Source organism: Notechis scutatus, chromosome 5, assembly GCF_049901735.1.
Source record: "Notechis scutatus isolate UNSWTSFEM ecotype Mainland chromosome 5, rNotScu1.2, whole genome shotgun sequence".
Taxonomy (NCBI): domain Eukaryota; kingdom Metazoa; phylum Chordata; class Lepidosauria; order Squamata; family Elapidae; genus Notechis; species Notechis scutatus.
In genome coordinates this window covers 31,690,069-31,707,780 of record NC_142013.1, presented here as the reverse complement: position 1 = coordinate 31,707,780, position 17,712 = coordinate 31,690,069, and the positions used below count along the sequence as shown (strand labels likewise).

General features: G+C 37.8%; 1 protein-coding gene across 2 annotated transcripts; it reads right to left on the bottom strand.

Annotated features, from left to right (window-relative positions):
- Positions 1-306: 306 nt before the first annotated feature.
- TMEM45A (transmembrane protein 45A) lies at positions 307-15,679 on the bottom strand. 2 transcript variants are annotated; one of them, XM_026681784.2, is made up of 6 exons: positions 15,395-15,679; positions 10,943-11,138; positions 7,508-7,720; positions 6,640-6,824; positions 2,038-2,183; positions 307-1,198 (listed from the first exon to the last, which is right to left on the bottom strand). In XM_026681784.2, the coding sequence occupies exons 2-6, from the start codon at positions 11,127-11,129 to the stop codon at positions 1,105-1,107; spliced, it is 825 nt and encodes a 274-aa protein (XP_026537569.1). In that variant the 5' UTR covers positions 11,130-11,138; positions 15,395-15,679; the 3' UTR covers positions 307-1,104. The 2 variants fall into 2 exon arrangements, with proteins under 2 accessions (XP_026537569.1, XP_087822599.1); XM_087966473.1 differs by having other exon boundaries at positions 10,943-11,135.
- Between the last annotated feature and the right edge of the window lie 2,033 nt (positions 15,680-17,712).

Genomic DNA, 17,712 nt, shown 5'->3' with positions numbered 1-17,712 from the left:
CTCGAACCGGTCCGAATCCCTGAATACCACTCCTGATTTTCAACATCCTACAACACTGCAAAGGTATGTTAGCATAAGGACAAAAATGGGGGTGGGGGAGGATTTGTTTAAAAATAACAATTCTTGGTTTACTTGTCAAAAACACACTGTCTGCAGTCAAATCCTCTTCATGTTTTGTAAAGCTGTACTAATCTTCATTTCACAAAAGATGCCAACTGTGATCCTATCTGACAATGATTCATAAGTTTGCAGTCTTTATGCAGCAAAATTTTCTGTGACACCCACTAAAGAACAGGTGGGCTGATGATGACTTTTTGGACACACACACATGCACACCCCAAGTGCCCTTGTACAGGTGCTTTAATGACTTGGAGAAAGGTGCTTCATAATGTGCAAACCCAGTCAATCTCTTCTCCAACATTTGCATAAGCTTAATTGCAAAATAGGGATTTGAAATTTGGCACGAGTTTTCTCTGCACTGAATAAATTCAAAGTATAGAAATCATCTGAAATGTACTTTGACCTCATAGTTTTTTTCTTCTTTTTATAAAAATAAACCAACTCTGCTGCAAGTAATTCTCATATGCAAAGTAAAAAACAGTAATTTGGAGAAATCATTATTTGCTTAAACAAAGTATTTGGCTTTTTGTATTCTTTGATAATAAATAATTAAAAAAATAAAAAAGAAGAAATAGAGCAATACATTTACAAATATAAATTTGAAATCTATCCTTAAAATTCTTTATAAATAGTTTTAATGTATAATTGATCCATTTTACTATTTTAATATATATCCAGTTTTTTGCTGCATTACAATTGCATCTGGCTTTTTAAAAATATGTGAAAATTTCCCAGTTTACGAAAAAGTATGAAAGAGTGGATCCACCATTTGTTAATGGCCAGAACTGATTCTCATTTGAGATGCTACTGCTACAATGCCATATACTTCTACTTCAATTGAGAAAAACAATGCCATAATGGAATTTTCATAAATTAAGGTCTAAATTGTGTAAGACTAAATAATGAAAAAATAGAATCACCAGGGACTAGAAATACTAAAATACTAAAATAGAAAGTGAGCGATAAGAAAATGTTTCTGTAGAATTAAATTTCATCTTCTGACTCCTGTTCTCGCTCAGTTGGTTTCAGTAATCCAATTTCCATGGATGGGACTTGCATTATTTTGGTATGAACCACCCTGGAGAAGAAAAAATGCAAGAACAATTCATGCTACATCATCACACATTCTTCATCAATGATGAAGGAGAGGATACTTATTTTTATATAAGATGGTACATTGAATGCAAAAACCAATTCTAATATTCCATCTATTTTTCCAATATTTAACCTTCTTTTTCCAAAGTTCATCTTATTATACTACTGTATGGTCAAGAAATTAATCTGCATACATATTTATATGGATGGATAAATGTACCCCTCATTCTTAATGCTTATGTCCAGTGGCAACCAGTTTAATATATTTTAATCTGTGTCACATAGATCTGTGATATATGAAAGCCAATGCATGGCTTAATCTGCTGCCTCAATATGTTTTTGTCCTCTGAACTTGTATTCTAATCTCAGAGAAGTACAACCTATTGGGAATATTAAACTATAAAACAACAAAAATAATAGGCATAATCAAAGCTTTGTTTTCCTTAGTTTTATATAGTAAATTATTCTAAACCTGTGTGCTGTGCTGAAGGATTACATAGATCTCAAAATAATTAAGCTAACTAAAAGAATCTCAGGAAGAAATTAAAGAGTTGACATTCTTCCAGCACTAATATGAACAGTTTTTATATTATTTTATGTATACAACTATATACACAATTTCTTTGCAATTTATATGCAGGCATCAATGAACAATTACGTATTTCAAAAGTTGTAGGCTGAATGCCATAGCATCTGTAGACTACTATAATTTTTCATTCCTATCCAGCTGGAGGACCTATTTTTGAATGTATGGGGATTTTGAATAAAATAAGAAATTCTTGACATTTAAGTGGAACTCTTTAAAATACCAATAATATTTACCAGCTGACTAGAGTATAATTGACTGCCATGATAAGAAGTGTAATTGCATAATGCCAGCAATAGCACATGGTCAGAAACATGATATTATTGTGATCTTCTTGGTTCCATTCTGTACTTCCACTTGGAGGATAAAGGACAAATCCAATCTGTGAAAAAAAGAAAAGGGCATTAGAAATACTGTTTTTTAATGGGATTACCTCCCTCCAATTATATTTGCTTCTCAATAAGATCTGGTAGGGTTCCATGCTTCAGGGCCCATCTCTTAAACTAGTTTCCCCAAAACTAGTTCACATGCCTTTTCTCAAGCTGGTTTACCTTGTGTAATAGCATACCCCTCCAGATTCACATGGGCCCAAATTTTCCTGCTTTTAGTAAAGACCCTGGCATTGGGTCAGGGGGATTTGTACAGCTATCTGGGATGGCTGTTTCAAATTTTGAATTACTTTTGGTGAAAACTGCTTTATATCCTATATTTTAAGTTTGTTTATTTTTTAGTATCATCCTACATTGTTTTTGAAAGGGTGGCTATATAAATTGCATAAATAAATTGTTATAAGATTTCCTTTCTACCTTGTGTGTTCTTTATTATAGCTTAAGGCTAAGGTAGGCTACATTTTTTTGGTTGAGATACATTTTTCCCCCATATAGTTAGTAGTGCTGAAGCATGTGGTAAATGGAGTAAAAAGCAGTTTATGCCACTGCTTCTTTGAAAATGCCTATTCTCATTCTGATATCCACTTTTTTCTGTTCTCTCACTTCCAATAATTCTGATGAAAAATTTATCTCTTGCACAGTTCTTTAATTAGGCTGAAGGCCACATAAGCTGAAATTGAGGGCTGCATATGCCAAAAAGATGGCAGATTATCTGCCTCTATTATAAGAATGCAGAGTTAAAATTGTTTTATATCAGTCTTGCCTACAAAGGCATTCTTTAGGTCTTTGGAACTTTCCAGTATCTTCTCCATTATACTAGGATAGTATGGAGAAGGCTGATTTAGATATTAACTTTATTTGATATTCACTATATTTGATATTCATTGGGCAGGCTAGAAGAATCTAATCACAATTATTTACCTTTAAATAGGTTCCATATGCTACCTAGGTTTCCATAATAATAGAAAGATGAGATAGAAATTAAAATTCTACAAGAAAAGTTATAACGATACCTATTATTCCTTTCTATTCTAATACTAAAGTTAGCTATCCATCCTTATAAAAGAGGAAATATCAAATAAGTTCAAAGTAAGGTAGTCCTGTGCCCAAAGAAATGCATCAAATGAAAACATTCTAATAATCCTGCTAATGAATGATCAGATCATAGCATCCATAAAGGCTTCCTAAATGCTGCTAAATCCTAAAGACCTCTGCTTTCAATAAACAAGCAAGTATCATAAGTGTTTTGCTACATTTAAACACATGTAACTTAAATCCTAAAATGGGTTTAAATAGTTTAGTTTACTTTACTTTTATTGTCATTGCACCTCGTACAACGAAATCAAACACCATCTTCAGTGCACATCATGACCATGATCATGAAAATAAACACAAACACGTCCTTCACCCTTCACACATTGAACCAAAAAACCCCAACACCACACCAACACTGCACTATACAGCAGAATTCAAAAGAGCTACTGCCCTGGGATAGAAGATGTTTTTCAGCCTATTTGTCCTTGTTTTTATTATTCTGTATCGCCTGCCAGATGGTAATAGTTCAAAAAAAGGGTTCCCAGGATGAGATGGATCTTTGAGAATGTTCTGAACTTTCTTAAGGCAGCGGGAGCTTTAAAGCTCTTCCAAAGAGGGAGAGGGCAACCAATGATCTTCTGGGCAATGACATTAACCCTCCGGAGTGCTTTCCTATCTGCCACTGTGCAATTGGCAAACCATACAGAGGTGCAGTATTTTAAAATGCTCTCTATGGTGCAGTAGTAGAAGGTCACCAGCAGTTTTTCATTCAGTTGTTGTTTTCTGAGAAGTCTCAGGTAGTATAATCTCTGCTGGGCTCTTTTTACCAGGGCTGCAATGTGGGCACCCCAGGTCAGGTCCTCTTTTAGGGTAACACCCAGAAACTGAAAACTGGCCACTTGCTCCACTCGGTCTCCATTGATAAGCAAGGGCTGGATGTCTGATCTGTTCCTTCTATAATCCACTATAAACTCCTTGGTCTTATTGGTGTTAAGGACTAAGTTATTGTCTCCACACCACTGGTCCACCTCATCTCGGTAGGCAGACTCATCCTCCCTGGAGATAAGTCCCACCACTGTTGTATCATCTGCAAATTTAGCAATAGTATTACTAGCGTGAGTGGGAATGCAGTCATGCACATAAAGTACGTATAGAGTAAGGGACTCAACACGCAACCCTGTGGTGTACCAGTGTTAAGAATAAGGGCTGAAGAGGTATGATTACCTAATCTTGACCCTCTGTGAGCGGCCAGATAGGAAATCCATAATCCAAAGGAAGATTGAATTAGAAAGCCCAAGGTCCAGAATTTTAGACACTAGCCTATGTGGAAGAATTGTGTTAAACACAGAACTAAAATCCACAAAAAGCATCCTCACATACCCCCCCCCCCCGCTGTTCTAGATGAGTCAGAGCACTGTGAAGAGTGATGGCTATAGCGTCCTCTGTAGATCTATTTCTTCTGTATGCAAACTGGTGTTTATCAAATGTATGCGGAAGACCAGAAATGATGTGCTGGCAGACCAATTTCTCAAAGCACTTAAAAGCACAGGAGTGAGTACCACTAGTCTTTAATAGTTGAGGTTATTGATAGGCAGCGGAACAATGGTGGAAGCCTTCAAACAAGATGGAATAGTGGCCTGGGATAAAGACCGATTGAAGATCCTGGTAAAGACTCCAGCCAACTGATCAGCATAGTCCTTAAGCACTTGGCCAGAGATACCATCAGGACCAGCAGCCTTTCTAGGGTCCACAGCCCTCAGAATGCTCCTCGCTTCCTGTTCCTCCACAATGAAGTGGGGCTACAATTGGCTGTTGGTTGTATTTTATCTGTCTCTGATGTCTCTACTTCAAAGCAAGCAAAGAAATGATTCAGTTCCTCTGCCAATGAAGCAGGGATGACATTGGTCGGTTGATGGTTTGTAATTTGTTGAATCCCTTGCCACACCTGCCTCAAGTTATTGCTATAAAAATTATCCTCAATCTTCCTCTTATACTCAGTCTTGGCCTTCCAAATACCTTTATTCAGATTAGCTCTGGCAACACTGTATCTGGACTTCCTTGGTCATCCGGGGTTACTGATTGGGATAGGTCCTAATATGTTTATCCACAGTGATAGTATCTGTGCAGTGTTTGATATAGCACAGAACAGTTGCAGTGTGCTCCTCTAGGTCAGGGTGATAAAGGCGTCCCAATTTGTGTTCTCAAAACAATACTGAAGTTGTTGGGAAGCATCTTCTGGCCAAGATTTCACTGTCTTTATTATAGGCAGAGCCCATCTCCTAAGAGGGATGCATGCTGGTGCTAAAAGCAGTGATATATGGTCTGATAAATAAAACACTAAAGTAGGCTTGATAATAAACCCATAATTCATAGAGAAGAAAAAACTGTAAAATTCTGGCCTTACCCAAATATGCCACATGACCCAATGTAAGGTAATCCTTGACTTAAGAATCATTTGTTTGACCGTTTGAAGTTACAACATTGCAAAAAAAGGTCCTTCCACTTACAACTATCACAGCATCTCCATGGTGACATGATTAAAACACAGACGCTTGGCAACAGGTATATATTTATGATTGTTGCAGCCTCCCAAGGTAACATGTTCACCATTTGTCACCTTTGCCGCAGGCTTCCAACAAGCAAAGTAAATGGGGAAACATTGCATGACTCACTTAACTGCGATGATTCATTTAACAACTGTGGCAAAAAGGTCATAAAATTGGACATGAGTCACTTAACAACTATGGTATCTTGCTTAACAACTGAAATTCTGGTCCCACCTGTGGTAATTAGTCAAGGAATACCTGTACTTTGCCTTACAGCTCTGCTAACCTAAGAGCTCATCTACCCTACCATTCATCTCTCAACCATTACCAAAAAATCCCTCTCTCTGATCATTAAAATGTTTGCCAATACTGCCTAATTTGTTATCTTGGTCTATCTCAGAGTTCCATGCAGCAGGACAGTGGAGAAATGCTGGCAGCTAAGTCTCTTTTCCTCTGAAGAAACAAGCAGACAGAGATAAATGACTGATGCAGGCACTGATAGAAGAATGAACAGTGGTCATCACTCTACTATAATTGTTTGCAAAAATTCAAAGTAATTTCCAATATCTACACTGCAGTCACCTTAGCAGATAAAAAGAAGCAGAGGAGGGTTGAAGTAATAAATAAATTGGTATCCAATAAATCTTCAGCAGCTGTCTGAGGATCTTATTTGTTGATCCTGGTTCTAATCTCAAAAGTTGTTCGGGTTGTTGTTTTTTTGTAAGAATGCATAGGAAACAGTGGTGGGATTTTAAAAAAAATACTACGGGTTCTGTGGGCATGGCTTGGTGGGTGTGGCATGGCTTGGTGGGCGTGGCTTGGTGGGCATGGCAGGGGAAGGGAAGGAAAAGAAAAATTATTCACTCACCTGCCAGAGCCAACTGCCCTGCAATATACAAAGACTTGTTCGGAACATCTCAAGAACAATGCTATTGTGGAAAAAGACTTCCAAGAATATGCAGAGAGCACCTCCAAAGACAGTTATTAAAAGTAACTGATGAACATGAAAATCTAGCATGGAACGCCCATGGATGTGATAATAAAATAGAAAACCTGGTGAAAGGGAATGAGAAGTCAACTACTTTTTATTCTACAGGTTTCATGCTTGATTGCATTTAATTCCAAAAAGTCTTAGCAAGTTATAGAAAATCCTTGGAAGCTGTTATTGCTACCACAGGAGGAGATATAATGTACAAGTGTCATGGTCACGATCTCCTTATTTTGAATCTTTAAACATATATAAGATGTAGGCATTCAAATTTGCAGAAAGATGGTATATTTAACTTTATACAGTTAATTTTGTATAAAGTTAAATAAACAAACAAACAAATAAATAACACAATCTATTTACTTGAGCCAAATGCTTTAAGCAGATGCTAGATTAAAATAATTCAGGGCTCTACTGCAGAAGGTTTTGGTTGTTTACATGTTGAACAACATCCTTGAGGTACCCACAATGATTTTTGCTTACTCTCTTTGAATGTAATTTATCCTCAGGCATAATGAATTCTTAATCTCTTTGAATAAAACAAGTCTTCCACTCATGTATGCCTAATAAAGAATCAGGCTTATTAATTCATAAACTTTAAACATCTATTCTTGTTCCCTATTTCTGTTATATGTCATTTTGATTATATGACATAGTTACCATAATAGATAAACTTTGTCTATTCTTTTTCATTTGAATTCAGAAAACTTTTCTACATAACCAGTGCAGCGAAATACCATAAGCTCACCTTCCACAAAAACAGCAAGTGAGAGCATCATTCGGTCTAAGGCCTCTGGTAATACATTCGTACTGTGAGTCACAATGTCCACTAGCCCTGAGATGCCATAGAAGAGGTACATGGTTGCATGCTGCCAATTCATTAAGTAATTCCACTGCTTTTTTTCATTGTTATATAGCTTCAGATGAGGCCCATCAGGAACAAACTGCTCTGCCATCATACCTGGGTATAAATAACAAAGGAATATGGGAACTTTTTTTCTTTAGTTTTGGCCATTATGCAAAAAAAATTAAATAATTACTTTACCTAATGGATATTAAACTGCTTCCAGATAAGAGAGCTGCTGTACAATAAGCCTACTTCAGAAATAAAGTGGCTCCATAAATTACATGTTTTATTTGTAAAACTTCCCACATTTTCTTACCATATCCTCCATATTTTTTCCTATCATGTATAAAAGTCTATAGAGAAAAAAATGACACTGCAAAACACACTTCCTTGGCTGTGATCTGTGTGAAAACATTCATACACTATCTTGCACGTTTCCATTTCTTGAAACAAATGTCACATCTCCAGTTTTATGCAATACCTATAATATGAGAAAATAGCACCGAGTTTGTGAAATTCATTGCATGCTTATATTCATAAAGTGTATTTGATGTTTAAATTACATTCCTAGGATTGACTATATTTTGCTATAGCATTCTTAAACTGTTTAGATGGATCACCTGAATCTTATGTCAGCTGTAATGGTTCTATCTTCCAATAGACAGGAACAACTAAATAAGCCCAAGAGAAATGGTCAAGGCTTGCCACTGGTTTCACCAAATACCGTATATCCTTGACTAATGATTAGTACACTCCTTCTGTCTGGGATGGTCATCCCCTTCCACTGAACAACTTCAGGAGGGATGCACATGGAACGATGAGGGAGGAAAGGGACACCCCACCTAGCCAACCGGATCAGTCGACTCAACTGTGGCAATCAAAGGGATGACAGATGCCACATCCGGATCACCCTCACATCTACACCAACAGTTTCTTTACTTTACCTAATTGTAGGGCTGCTGGCTATCAAGAGATGGGATAAGAATGGAGCCGTACTTTGTTAACAAGACAATCTCACAGTTCATTTTATGTAATGATTTTTTTTACTCATTTCTTGAATAAACCACAACCAGCTATATTCATACATCATTATTTCACGAGAAGAGTACTACACTCCTCTGCTCGCAACAGAATACCTATATCACCAGGCTTGAGATTTTGGGCTTGGACAACTTTGAACTACACCGCCTATGGTTAGACTTAAGCGTAGCACACAAAATGATCTGCTACAATGTCCTACCAGTCAATGACTACTTCAGCTTCAACCACAACTATACAAGAGCACACAACAGATACAAACTCAATGTAAACTGCTTCAAACTTTATTGCAGAAACTATGACTTCAGCAACAGAGTGGTCAATACCTGGAATGCATACCTGATTCTGTTGTTACATCCTCTAATCCCCACTCCTTTAACCTCAAACTATCCACTACTGACCTCACTCCATTCCTAAGAGGGTGTGTGCATAAGTGCACCATCGTGTACACCATAAGTAAGGGGTGTGTATAAGTGCACCATCGTGCCTACGATTCCTGTCCTATAGTCCCCATTTATTCATGCCTATTTCCTGTATTCTTACTCATGTTCATACTTATACCTATTATCTTGTAAACAATTGACAAATCAAATAAATAAAAAATAAAAATAAAAAATCATGCCAAGCAATACTCATTTGAGATGTTAACAAATGAGTATTGCAATAGTGGCCAATATCTGTAGCTCAGGTGTAGGATGAGAGTGGAGGTTCATTCTCCGCGCTCGTGGGCTGGTTTCTGAACATTTTGTTACCAAGCTAGGTAACATCTTCAGAGGAATTTGGAGAATGTCAATGTTGGTGTTCTTATAAGAACTTTATGTGCCCTATACGAAGTCCTTATAAGCAGAAGAATACCAACACTGACGTTCTCTAAATTCCACTAAAGATGTTACCTAGCCTGATAATGGAATAATTGGAAACCAACCCACAAGCTCAGAGAATGAACCTCCACTCTCATCCTATACCTGAGCTACAGATATTGGCCACTATTGCAATACTCATTTGTTAACACCTGGTTTAGTGAAGCAACCATTTTGGAAACCATTTTTCAAAAGTGTCGACTTCAACTTCCCTAATTCCTTACTTTGTGGTTTATTAAATGTTAAAAAGGATAAACGGCAATATACCGTATATACTGAGTATAAGTCGACCGAATATAAGCCGAGGCACCTAATTTTACACAAAAAAACTGGGAAAACTTATTGACTCGAGTATAAGCCGAGGGTGGGAAATGCAGCAGCTACTGATAAATTTCAAAAATAAAAATAATTAATTTGGGAAACGATCTCACTATCATGAAAGGTTTAATTGATTCACTAACCCAAAAGAAGAAGATGATGATGACAGCGGAGGCAGGAGTCACTCTCTTCCCTCCCTCGGAGGCCCCCTGAGTCAGGAGTCACTACCGCCGGCGCGCCCCAGTCCCGCCGCCTCGGGAAGGAAAGGCAAAGCGCTTTTGCCTTTCCCTTCCCGGCTGGGGCTGTTGGGAGTCGCTGCCCCGGAGGCCGCGACTCCACACCATTTTTTTCAGAGGGAATCTGACTCAGTATAAGCCGAGGGGATTTTTCAGCACAAAAATGGGCTGAAAAACTAGGCTTATACTCAGTATATACAGTAACCATACAAGCCAATATAACCACAGAATGCTTATCCTGATAAGGACAAGTAAAAGATATGGTTATTTTCTCCTTGGAAAGATATGGCTCTTACTTAGAGTTATACATTAAGAATAATAGAATTTTTATTAATTTTAAAGATAAAAAATTAAAATATAAAATTACAAAAAGAAAAAAGAAAACGCAAGAAGGAGGTACAATGGGAAAAGTTCAAAAGCAGCACATAAAATGAACTAAAACAATATAAAGAAAACTTCTAACTTCTCTCTTCGATACAGATACAATATAATAAAATAATATCTTGTTCCAGTTTGACAATAAAAGCTAAAATATATGAGATATATATCAAATAACAACACCAATGTATAATAGTATCCTACTCTAATAAAACATACAGCCTAAAATGCATCATAAAAACAATCCAAAAAAGATGTGTATATTTTTTTAAAGATTAAGGTATAAAATAAATAGGCTAGTTGTTCAGTTTTGTTACTGAATTTTACCTCCATGCAGAGAAACAACATTCAACACTACATAAAATCCAGACTACAGTTTGGCATCAGCTATAAATTGCTTCAAAGTTAATATTTCAAAAAAAAAAAAAACATTTTTGTTTTAACGGTACCTTAAATCATAATCATACTTATTTAGAATTACATTTTTTAAAAAAATAAAAACTTACCAATAAGAGCAAAGACAACCTTGATTATGCCTTCAATAAATTCTAAGCGTTGAAATCCTGCCTTGGAACCAAGATAAATATTTTTCCTCTTTTGACAGAGGTACCTGAATGGGTATTTCACAGACCACCACAAGCCAAACAAAAGGAAAAAACTTCCAGGAAGAGCATGACCTTTAAAATTGGCCATCTTTTTCTACTGTGGAAAAAGCAGTTCAAAAAATAAAGTAAATTTCAGAAGAATCTCATATTCATAGACAAAATCTAAGATGTAGCTTATTATAGTTGTATCTAGTAGTAAATTATATTTTGTTGCAGGAATGAAACACAATTCCTAATATTCTGAACTGTATTTGACAGGAAAAGCATCTGTGCCAGATTTCAAAACCTGCTTGTATAAGAGATATTTATCAGAAATTTATTTTATTGTTTTTGTCATAGATATTTCCCAAGGTTTTGATCTTCCTCATTGCCTTCACATTTATTTTCATCACAATGCTCACTGCAGGTGTAGGGAACTGAGACAGCCATGAAGGAACCACTGAAGTTCTTTTATGCTGACATATCAAAGCCCTGTAATACAGGGCCTTGTATTCAGAAATGGGTAAGGATTTATAATTCTATTCGTATGACTGCATAGTTAGAATATGTACCATATATCCATCGCTCCTCTTAGTAGTCAGTTTGCTTTGTTTCCCCATAAGATTCCAATAATAGGCTCAATACTTAAAAAATATGCTACAATAAAATACTTGTGTGTTGTTTTCTGACCATCCCAGAAAGTCTGGATTATTGATAGAGCTACAGATTATATATTGTAAGTAAGGGACAGTGGAAAATTGTTCTGGGATGAGAAGTACAGAGAAAGATAAACATGGCAGTTGTTAAGTGGGTCATGCCCACGACCCTTATCTTTTTTTTGCCATGACTGTTAAGTGAAGCATTGCAGTTGTTCAGTGAATCATACGGTCATTAAGGAAATCCAGATTCCCTCACTGACTTCGTTTGTCAGGAGCCAGTGAGGACTCTGGAATGCTGCAGCTGACATGTAAAATACCTGTCAGTTGCCAAGCGCCCAAAGTTTGTTCATGTGACCATGGGGCTGCTGCAATAGTCGTAAGTATGAGGACTCGTTTTAAGTCACTTTTTTCAGTGGTATTGTAACTTTGAATAATCTCTAAATGAATGGGTTGTAAATTGAGGGCTACCTCTGTTTGTATGCATACTGTATAGATTAAGATTTATTTTTTAAAAGGACAAACTACCTAATGTGATGACTCCCCCAGATGCTTCCCCCCGATACCTCTCCAAATGTCAGATCAGAGGAGGAGGAATCAGTTCTGGGCACCTCTGGAGCCAGCTGAGGGATTTTACCTGAAGCACAGCTGCAGCAGGACAACACTGATGCTTCTAGTGGGGAAATCATGCAGCTGCAGCCAGTCAGCAATGAAAAAGAAGAATTGCCTTCTTGTGGATTAATTGGCCGTTGTTCTGTGTTCTAGCATTAGTCTGCTTTTGGCTGGACTTCATTGTGATAGTTCTGGGGTTTTGGTGGAATATTAATAAACCCATTAAACGGCTGTTGCATATGCGATGGCACATGTTCTTTGTTTTGGTTGTTTACTGTTAATGTATTTGAGTTGATAGTTCCTTGATTGGGGTATTGTTTGCTTCTTGATTGTTGGTCTAAGGTTAATCTTGATATTAATCTTGGTTTATTTGGATGTTGATTGCTCATGAGGTGATGTTTGGGTCTTTTTGTTTCCTTTTTGGCTTTTTTGATTGAAATTAAGCATAGAAGACACAGGGGTGGGATTCACATTTTTTAACAACCGGTTCTGTGGGTTAGGTGGTGGGCGTGGCTTGGTGGTCATGTGACTGGGTGGACATGGCTTGGTAGTCATGTTACTGGCTGGGAGTGGCCAACTCAACATCACTCACATCGAGGCATGCCTCTCCATGCCTGGCCTCTCGTGACTGTGGGGATGCTGCAAAAGTCATAAGTGTGAAAAATGGTCATAAGTCACTTTTTTCAGTGCCATTGTAACTTTGAATGGTCACTCCACACAAGCAAAGTTCCAGCAAAGGAGGGAAAAATAACTCCAGAGAAGTTCCTGAGACAGGAAGTCTAGTCCTGCCTAGAATGTAATAACGGTTAATGGAGAGGCAGTTTCTGTAAGCAACACCAGAATGTTTCCTTCCTGTCTTCCTTTCAGGATTAGGCCAGTAATTTCTTCTAACAAACAGTTCTCGGGACTGCTTAGAATGTTAACAACCGGTTCTAGCGAATAGGCGCAAACCTGTAGAATCCCACCCCTGAGAACACATGTAAACCACAAATGTACCTACAATGAAACCCAAAGACCAAAACTTAACTGACAGCCTGGACCCTGAACAACTGGCAATGTTACAGCCTTAACCACTTTTGGTAACAACCCAACCTTCCCCAACTTGGTGCCTTTTAGGACTACATTTTTATTGAGCATGATCTTTCTGAAAGTTGTTAGTGGGGATAGAGATTCCAGTACTCATCATTGTTATATTTCTGTTTAGCAAATTCCTGACAAAAAAATAGAAGGGCTTTTCCACTGTGGACTCAGCAATAGCTACAGCCCACTATTTCCTAATATGGGTTCTTCATCCATTACTTCTTCTTAATTTTGACACTGTGCCTTGACTTGGATTATGCCTTGTGAACTCTGGATTTTTATTGCCTGGTGAACCCCCTTGGATTTAATTTTGCCTGGTGGGTTTATCTTGTTTGGAAAACTTTCAAGTGCCTTGTGGAGTCATTGGCCATTGCCCTGTGGACTAGCATCAGTCTAGTTTTGGCTGGACTTACTCAGGACAGTTCTGGGCTTTTGGTGAAGGGAATTGCTGGAGCATATTAATAAATCCACTAAACTGCTGTTATATGTGTGAGTGAGCAGGACAACACACCTGATAGAAATTGAACAAGTTTGCTAATGTGTTGTTCATAATAGTTAAATTATTTTAACTATTAACAGCCTTGAGGAATATCCCTCTCTGTAATAAAGAAACAAGCAAACTACAGAACTGTTTTTAAGAACTTTCAATGCAGAGCAACTGGCATTGTTAGATATTTACCTACTGTTAATTACAGCTGACTTCTTCCATCTTCCTGCACTAAGTGCTTTCAGCTTTACTAACTGGCTGCCTCTATTATTACTGGGAAACCTATTTTTGTGTGTGAAATAAGACACTGGAAGTTCCATGTTTAGTTAACACCCTTTGTTATTAGCTTTATTTGTTTTTATTGACTGAGAATCTCTACAGACATTACTAGCATACCTGTGCTGTCCAGACAGTTTAGAGTTAATGGAATTTGGAATAATTAGTTAGGAATTGAGATCTGTCCCCTTAAGGAATGCATCCTTATGCATCATGAATGCATAAGGATGCCCGATGAACCAATAAAAAAGACTTTGTATGGTTGCTTTGTGGAGTTGCTGTCTGCTTTATACCCATCCAAAGAGTAATAAGCAGAACTGTACCACATTTCTGCAAAAAAAACTTATACTCATACCACTGCTAATACTAATGCTGAGTGTTTCATTAAAACAACACCACTCCCAATATTTATGGTATAAAATTTAAAATTGTCCAGTGGTGCTCACAATCTCATAGGTCACCATGTCTGTTACAAATTACTTTGAACTTGGGTATAATGCTGCCAAAAATTGTAAATGTTCTGAAAAGTTATTAGATCCACTATTCCATTAAAAAAAGAAATAGCTGCATGCAAAATAGAAATAAAACACACTACTTTTACAAGAATTGCTTTTTGTTTCTCTCTTCTAGCCCATATTTTTTTAAAAAAACCTCTCATACTAAAAAACAACAACCCCACAATAATATTACAAAGCAGAATCCTGTATTTCTAGTCTTGCATGGTCCTTCTTTTCATTGCTTCCCACTTTTTCCATTTCCCATTTATCAAGGGGCAGTTATTTCTGGATTACCACACAGCCTCCATTCCCCTCACATCTCTTCTTCTTCACTCTCTGTTGAAATAACAATAATTGCCCAAGGAGTCTGTAGTATTTTAATCGAACTGGTTCAAGAATAATTTCCTAACAAGGGAAGGTGAACGTTGCTCAAAAGGTTTAACTTCATGAGCCCAAGCTTAATACTATTGACAAAGTACCATTCTTAACGGATAAAATGAAGACCCAGATTGTTGGGGGCAACATGCTGTCTAAACAGCTTAGAGAGGGGCTGTAAAGAATTGTGAAGCATAAGTCTAAGTGCTTCGTTGCTATATTTCTCCGTTATGTTGTAATTAAGTAATTGATGTTAAGATTGTAATTATATTGGTATGTTCCACACACTCCGGGAAACTATCTAATCCGGGAATCAGAACTCCGCTTTGCAATTCCCCTTTCGTGCAGAAGCCAGTGAAAACGCAGAGAGGAACATTTCATTAAGGCTTACCGAACTTGCGCTGCTTCTTGGCAACTTAAAGCACCTCCAGTCTCTTTGGAATTTCACGTGGAATTCGAGGCGCGGGATCCTGCATCGTCCATAGTCAAATGTGCGGACGTGCCGGAGCGCACTTCTTTTCTCCGTGACGCGCGGAGAATTCGGCTGCTCCTCGCCAAGATGCTCCCGTTACAGTCCTGCCTTCTCCATCCCGCCTTCTTCGACAGCCATCCAGAGGCGCCCTGCTGGCTCCCCCGCCGGGGCACTCACGCCCTCCGCCCGTCCCGCTCTCATCTCTTCTCGCCCTCCGGTTGGACTTTGGCAGAAATCCCTCCTCTTGATGATGCCCCTCCCTGCCCCCCCCCTCCGGAACAGCTGCCCTCTGCCGGAGGCGAGAAACACTATCAATAGGGCTGTAGTGATGTGGCAAGTAACCGGGAGGCGGAGTGGTCGGATGTGGAAGATCCTCCAGGGACACAGCAGCGCCCACAGATCTGCTTGAAAGCCTCGGATTTCAGCTACCTCTCCCGTCGCAGATTCCGAAGCACAAACGAAGGATCCCAATGCTGCGAAACTCAGGGAACATCTGTGAGAGGTTACAACCAGTTGTTTCAGAGCTTACACACAGAGAGAGACACAAACCCTCCTGCTCCCCCCCCCCCATTTAGGACTGTTTTTAGCTCTTCCCTGAGAAACCACACATTCCTGTTTGCATTAATAGACACTTCAATACAATCACCATTGGGCAGAGAGCATTAGTCAAATTTAGTTTCATAGACAATTCTTCTACAGTGCTAAGTCACCAAAAGCCTTTAATTTGGGCAAGCTGGTTCCATAATGTCATAAAAGGGGTAGGGGGGAAGAAGCAGGCAGATATACAGAAGATGCTGCTAAAATTAGATGAAGTTAGTCAGCAAGGAGAAACAAATGACCCATTCTTATTTCTCAGATCAATAATCTGCAGGCACTTCATGGACATACCGTATATTTGCAATGACTCCCTGAAATTCCATTGCTGTAGACAGAACAATGTTCCTATTAGTAACTTGGAATAATTTTAAAATCATCCAATCACTATTGTGCTTTTTGTCACAGTAATGACAATTATCTTTATATCATCTCAAAGATGGCAGAGAGATGCCACGAAGACATTGTAAGCCACCATTGGGAAAATGGTACAAGAGTGTCCTATTCTTGATCAATTATTTTTGCAAATGTAATTCAATCCCTTATGTTTTATATGTAAATCTTTAAGAACACCGACAGAGAATCAATGCACAAAGCAACTTTCAGAAAATACTAAAAGTATTTGCAAATTTGCAGAGATGTCTTAGACAAAAGTCTCCACATCATAGTGCTTTTAAAAAACCTTTTTTCTCTTTTTGCCCGGAGTTAATTTAAAGGTTAATTTTCTTCTGGTTTTTGTATTTCATTAATAACATACAACATACAGAGTACTTTCAGATGAACTGTGTAATCCTCAATTATAAATTTTACAAGGAGTCCAAATATAATCATTTTCCAATTATAACCCTTTCTCGTGTTTTCTATTAAAAAAATCTTTTTCCTACCCAGTGAATCCCCCAAGGGGAAAAAAAGAGGTAAGAAACTACCAGGAAGCCTACCTAATGAGCATCAAAATCACTATTATATCTTTTGTAAAAAAAAAACATGTCAGTAGAAATAAGAAAAGGATGGGACTTGTGACAAAGTATTCTAGAATGAAATATTTCTGTTCAGGATTTGAGTGACTTAACTATTGCTTTCTTCTAAAATTTCGTTCAGTTTGTCTGGTTTCCTGTTTTTTTCAGAGCTGCAGTTACATGAGTGATGCCTGTTTGCTTGCATAAGCAATAACAATTATGCTTAATATGTGGAAATAAAAGAAACATAGTTACCCTTCAAAAATGTTGCAGTGTAAAATTGTTCTGTTAGGATTGCTGTATATTCTCAGTTTTTCCTTCCTTCTTTTTTTCTCCCTCCCTCCCTCCTTCCTTCCTCCTTCCCTCTCTCCCTCCCTCCCTCTCTCTGCAGCATTCAGTGCCCTAACATACTTTCCTCTCAAGGTCAGTTCTTTTGCTCTGTCTCTTCAACTATTTTTTCCACTATAGTTAAAGACAGGTACCAGTGTCCATGCATTATTTCCCTGGGTTAGCTTTCACTTTAATCTTATGATTCATTTAATGATTTGGTTTGTTTTCATTATGAACCAAAAATAACTTATCCAGATAATTAGAAGAGGTGTGGAAGCTACATTATGCAATGAATGGCTGAAGGAGCTAGGTATGTTTAGCCTAACAAAGAGAAAACTTGGGGAGGAGGGTGACATT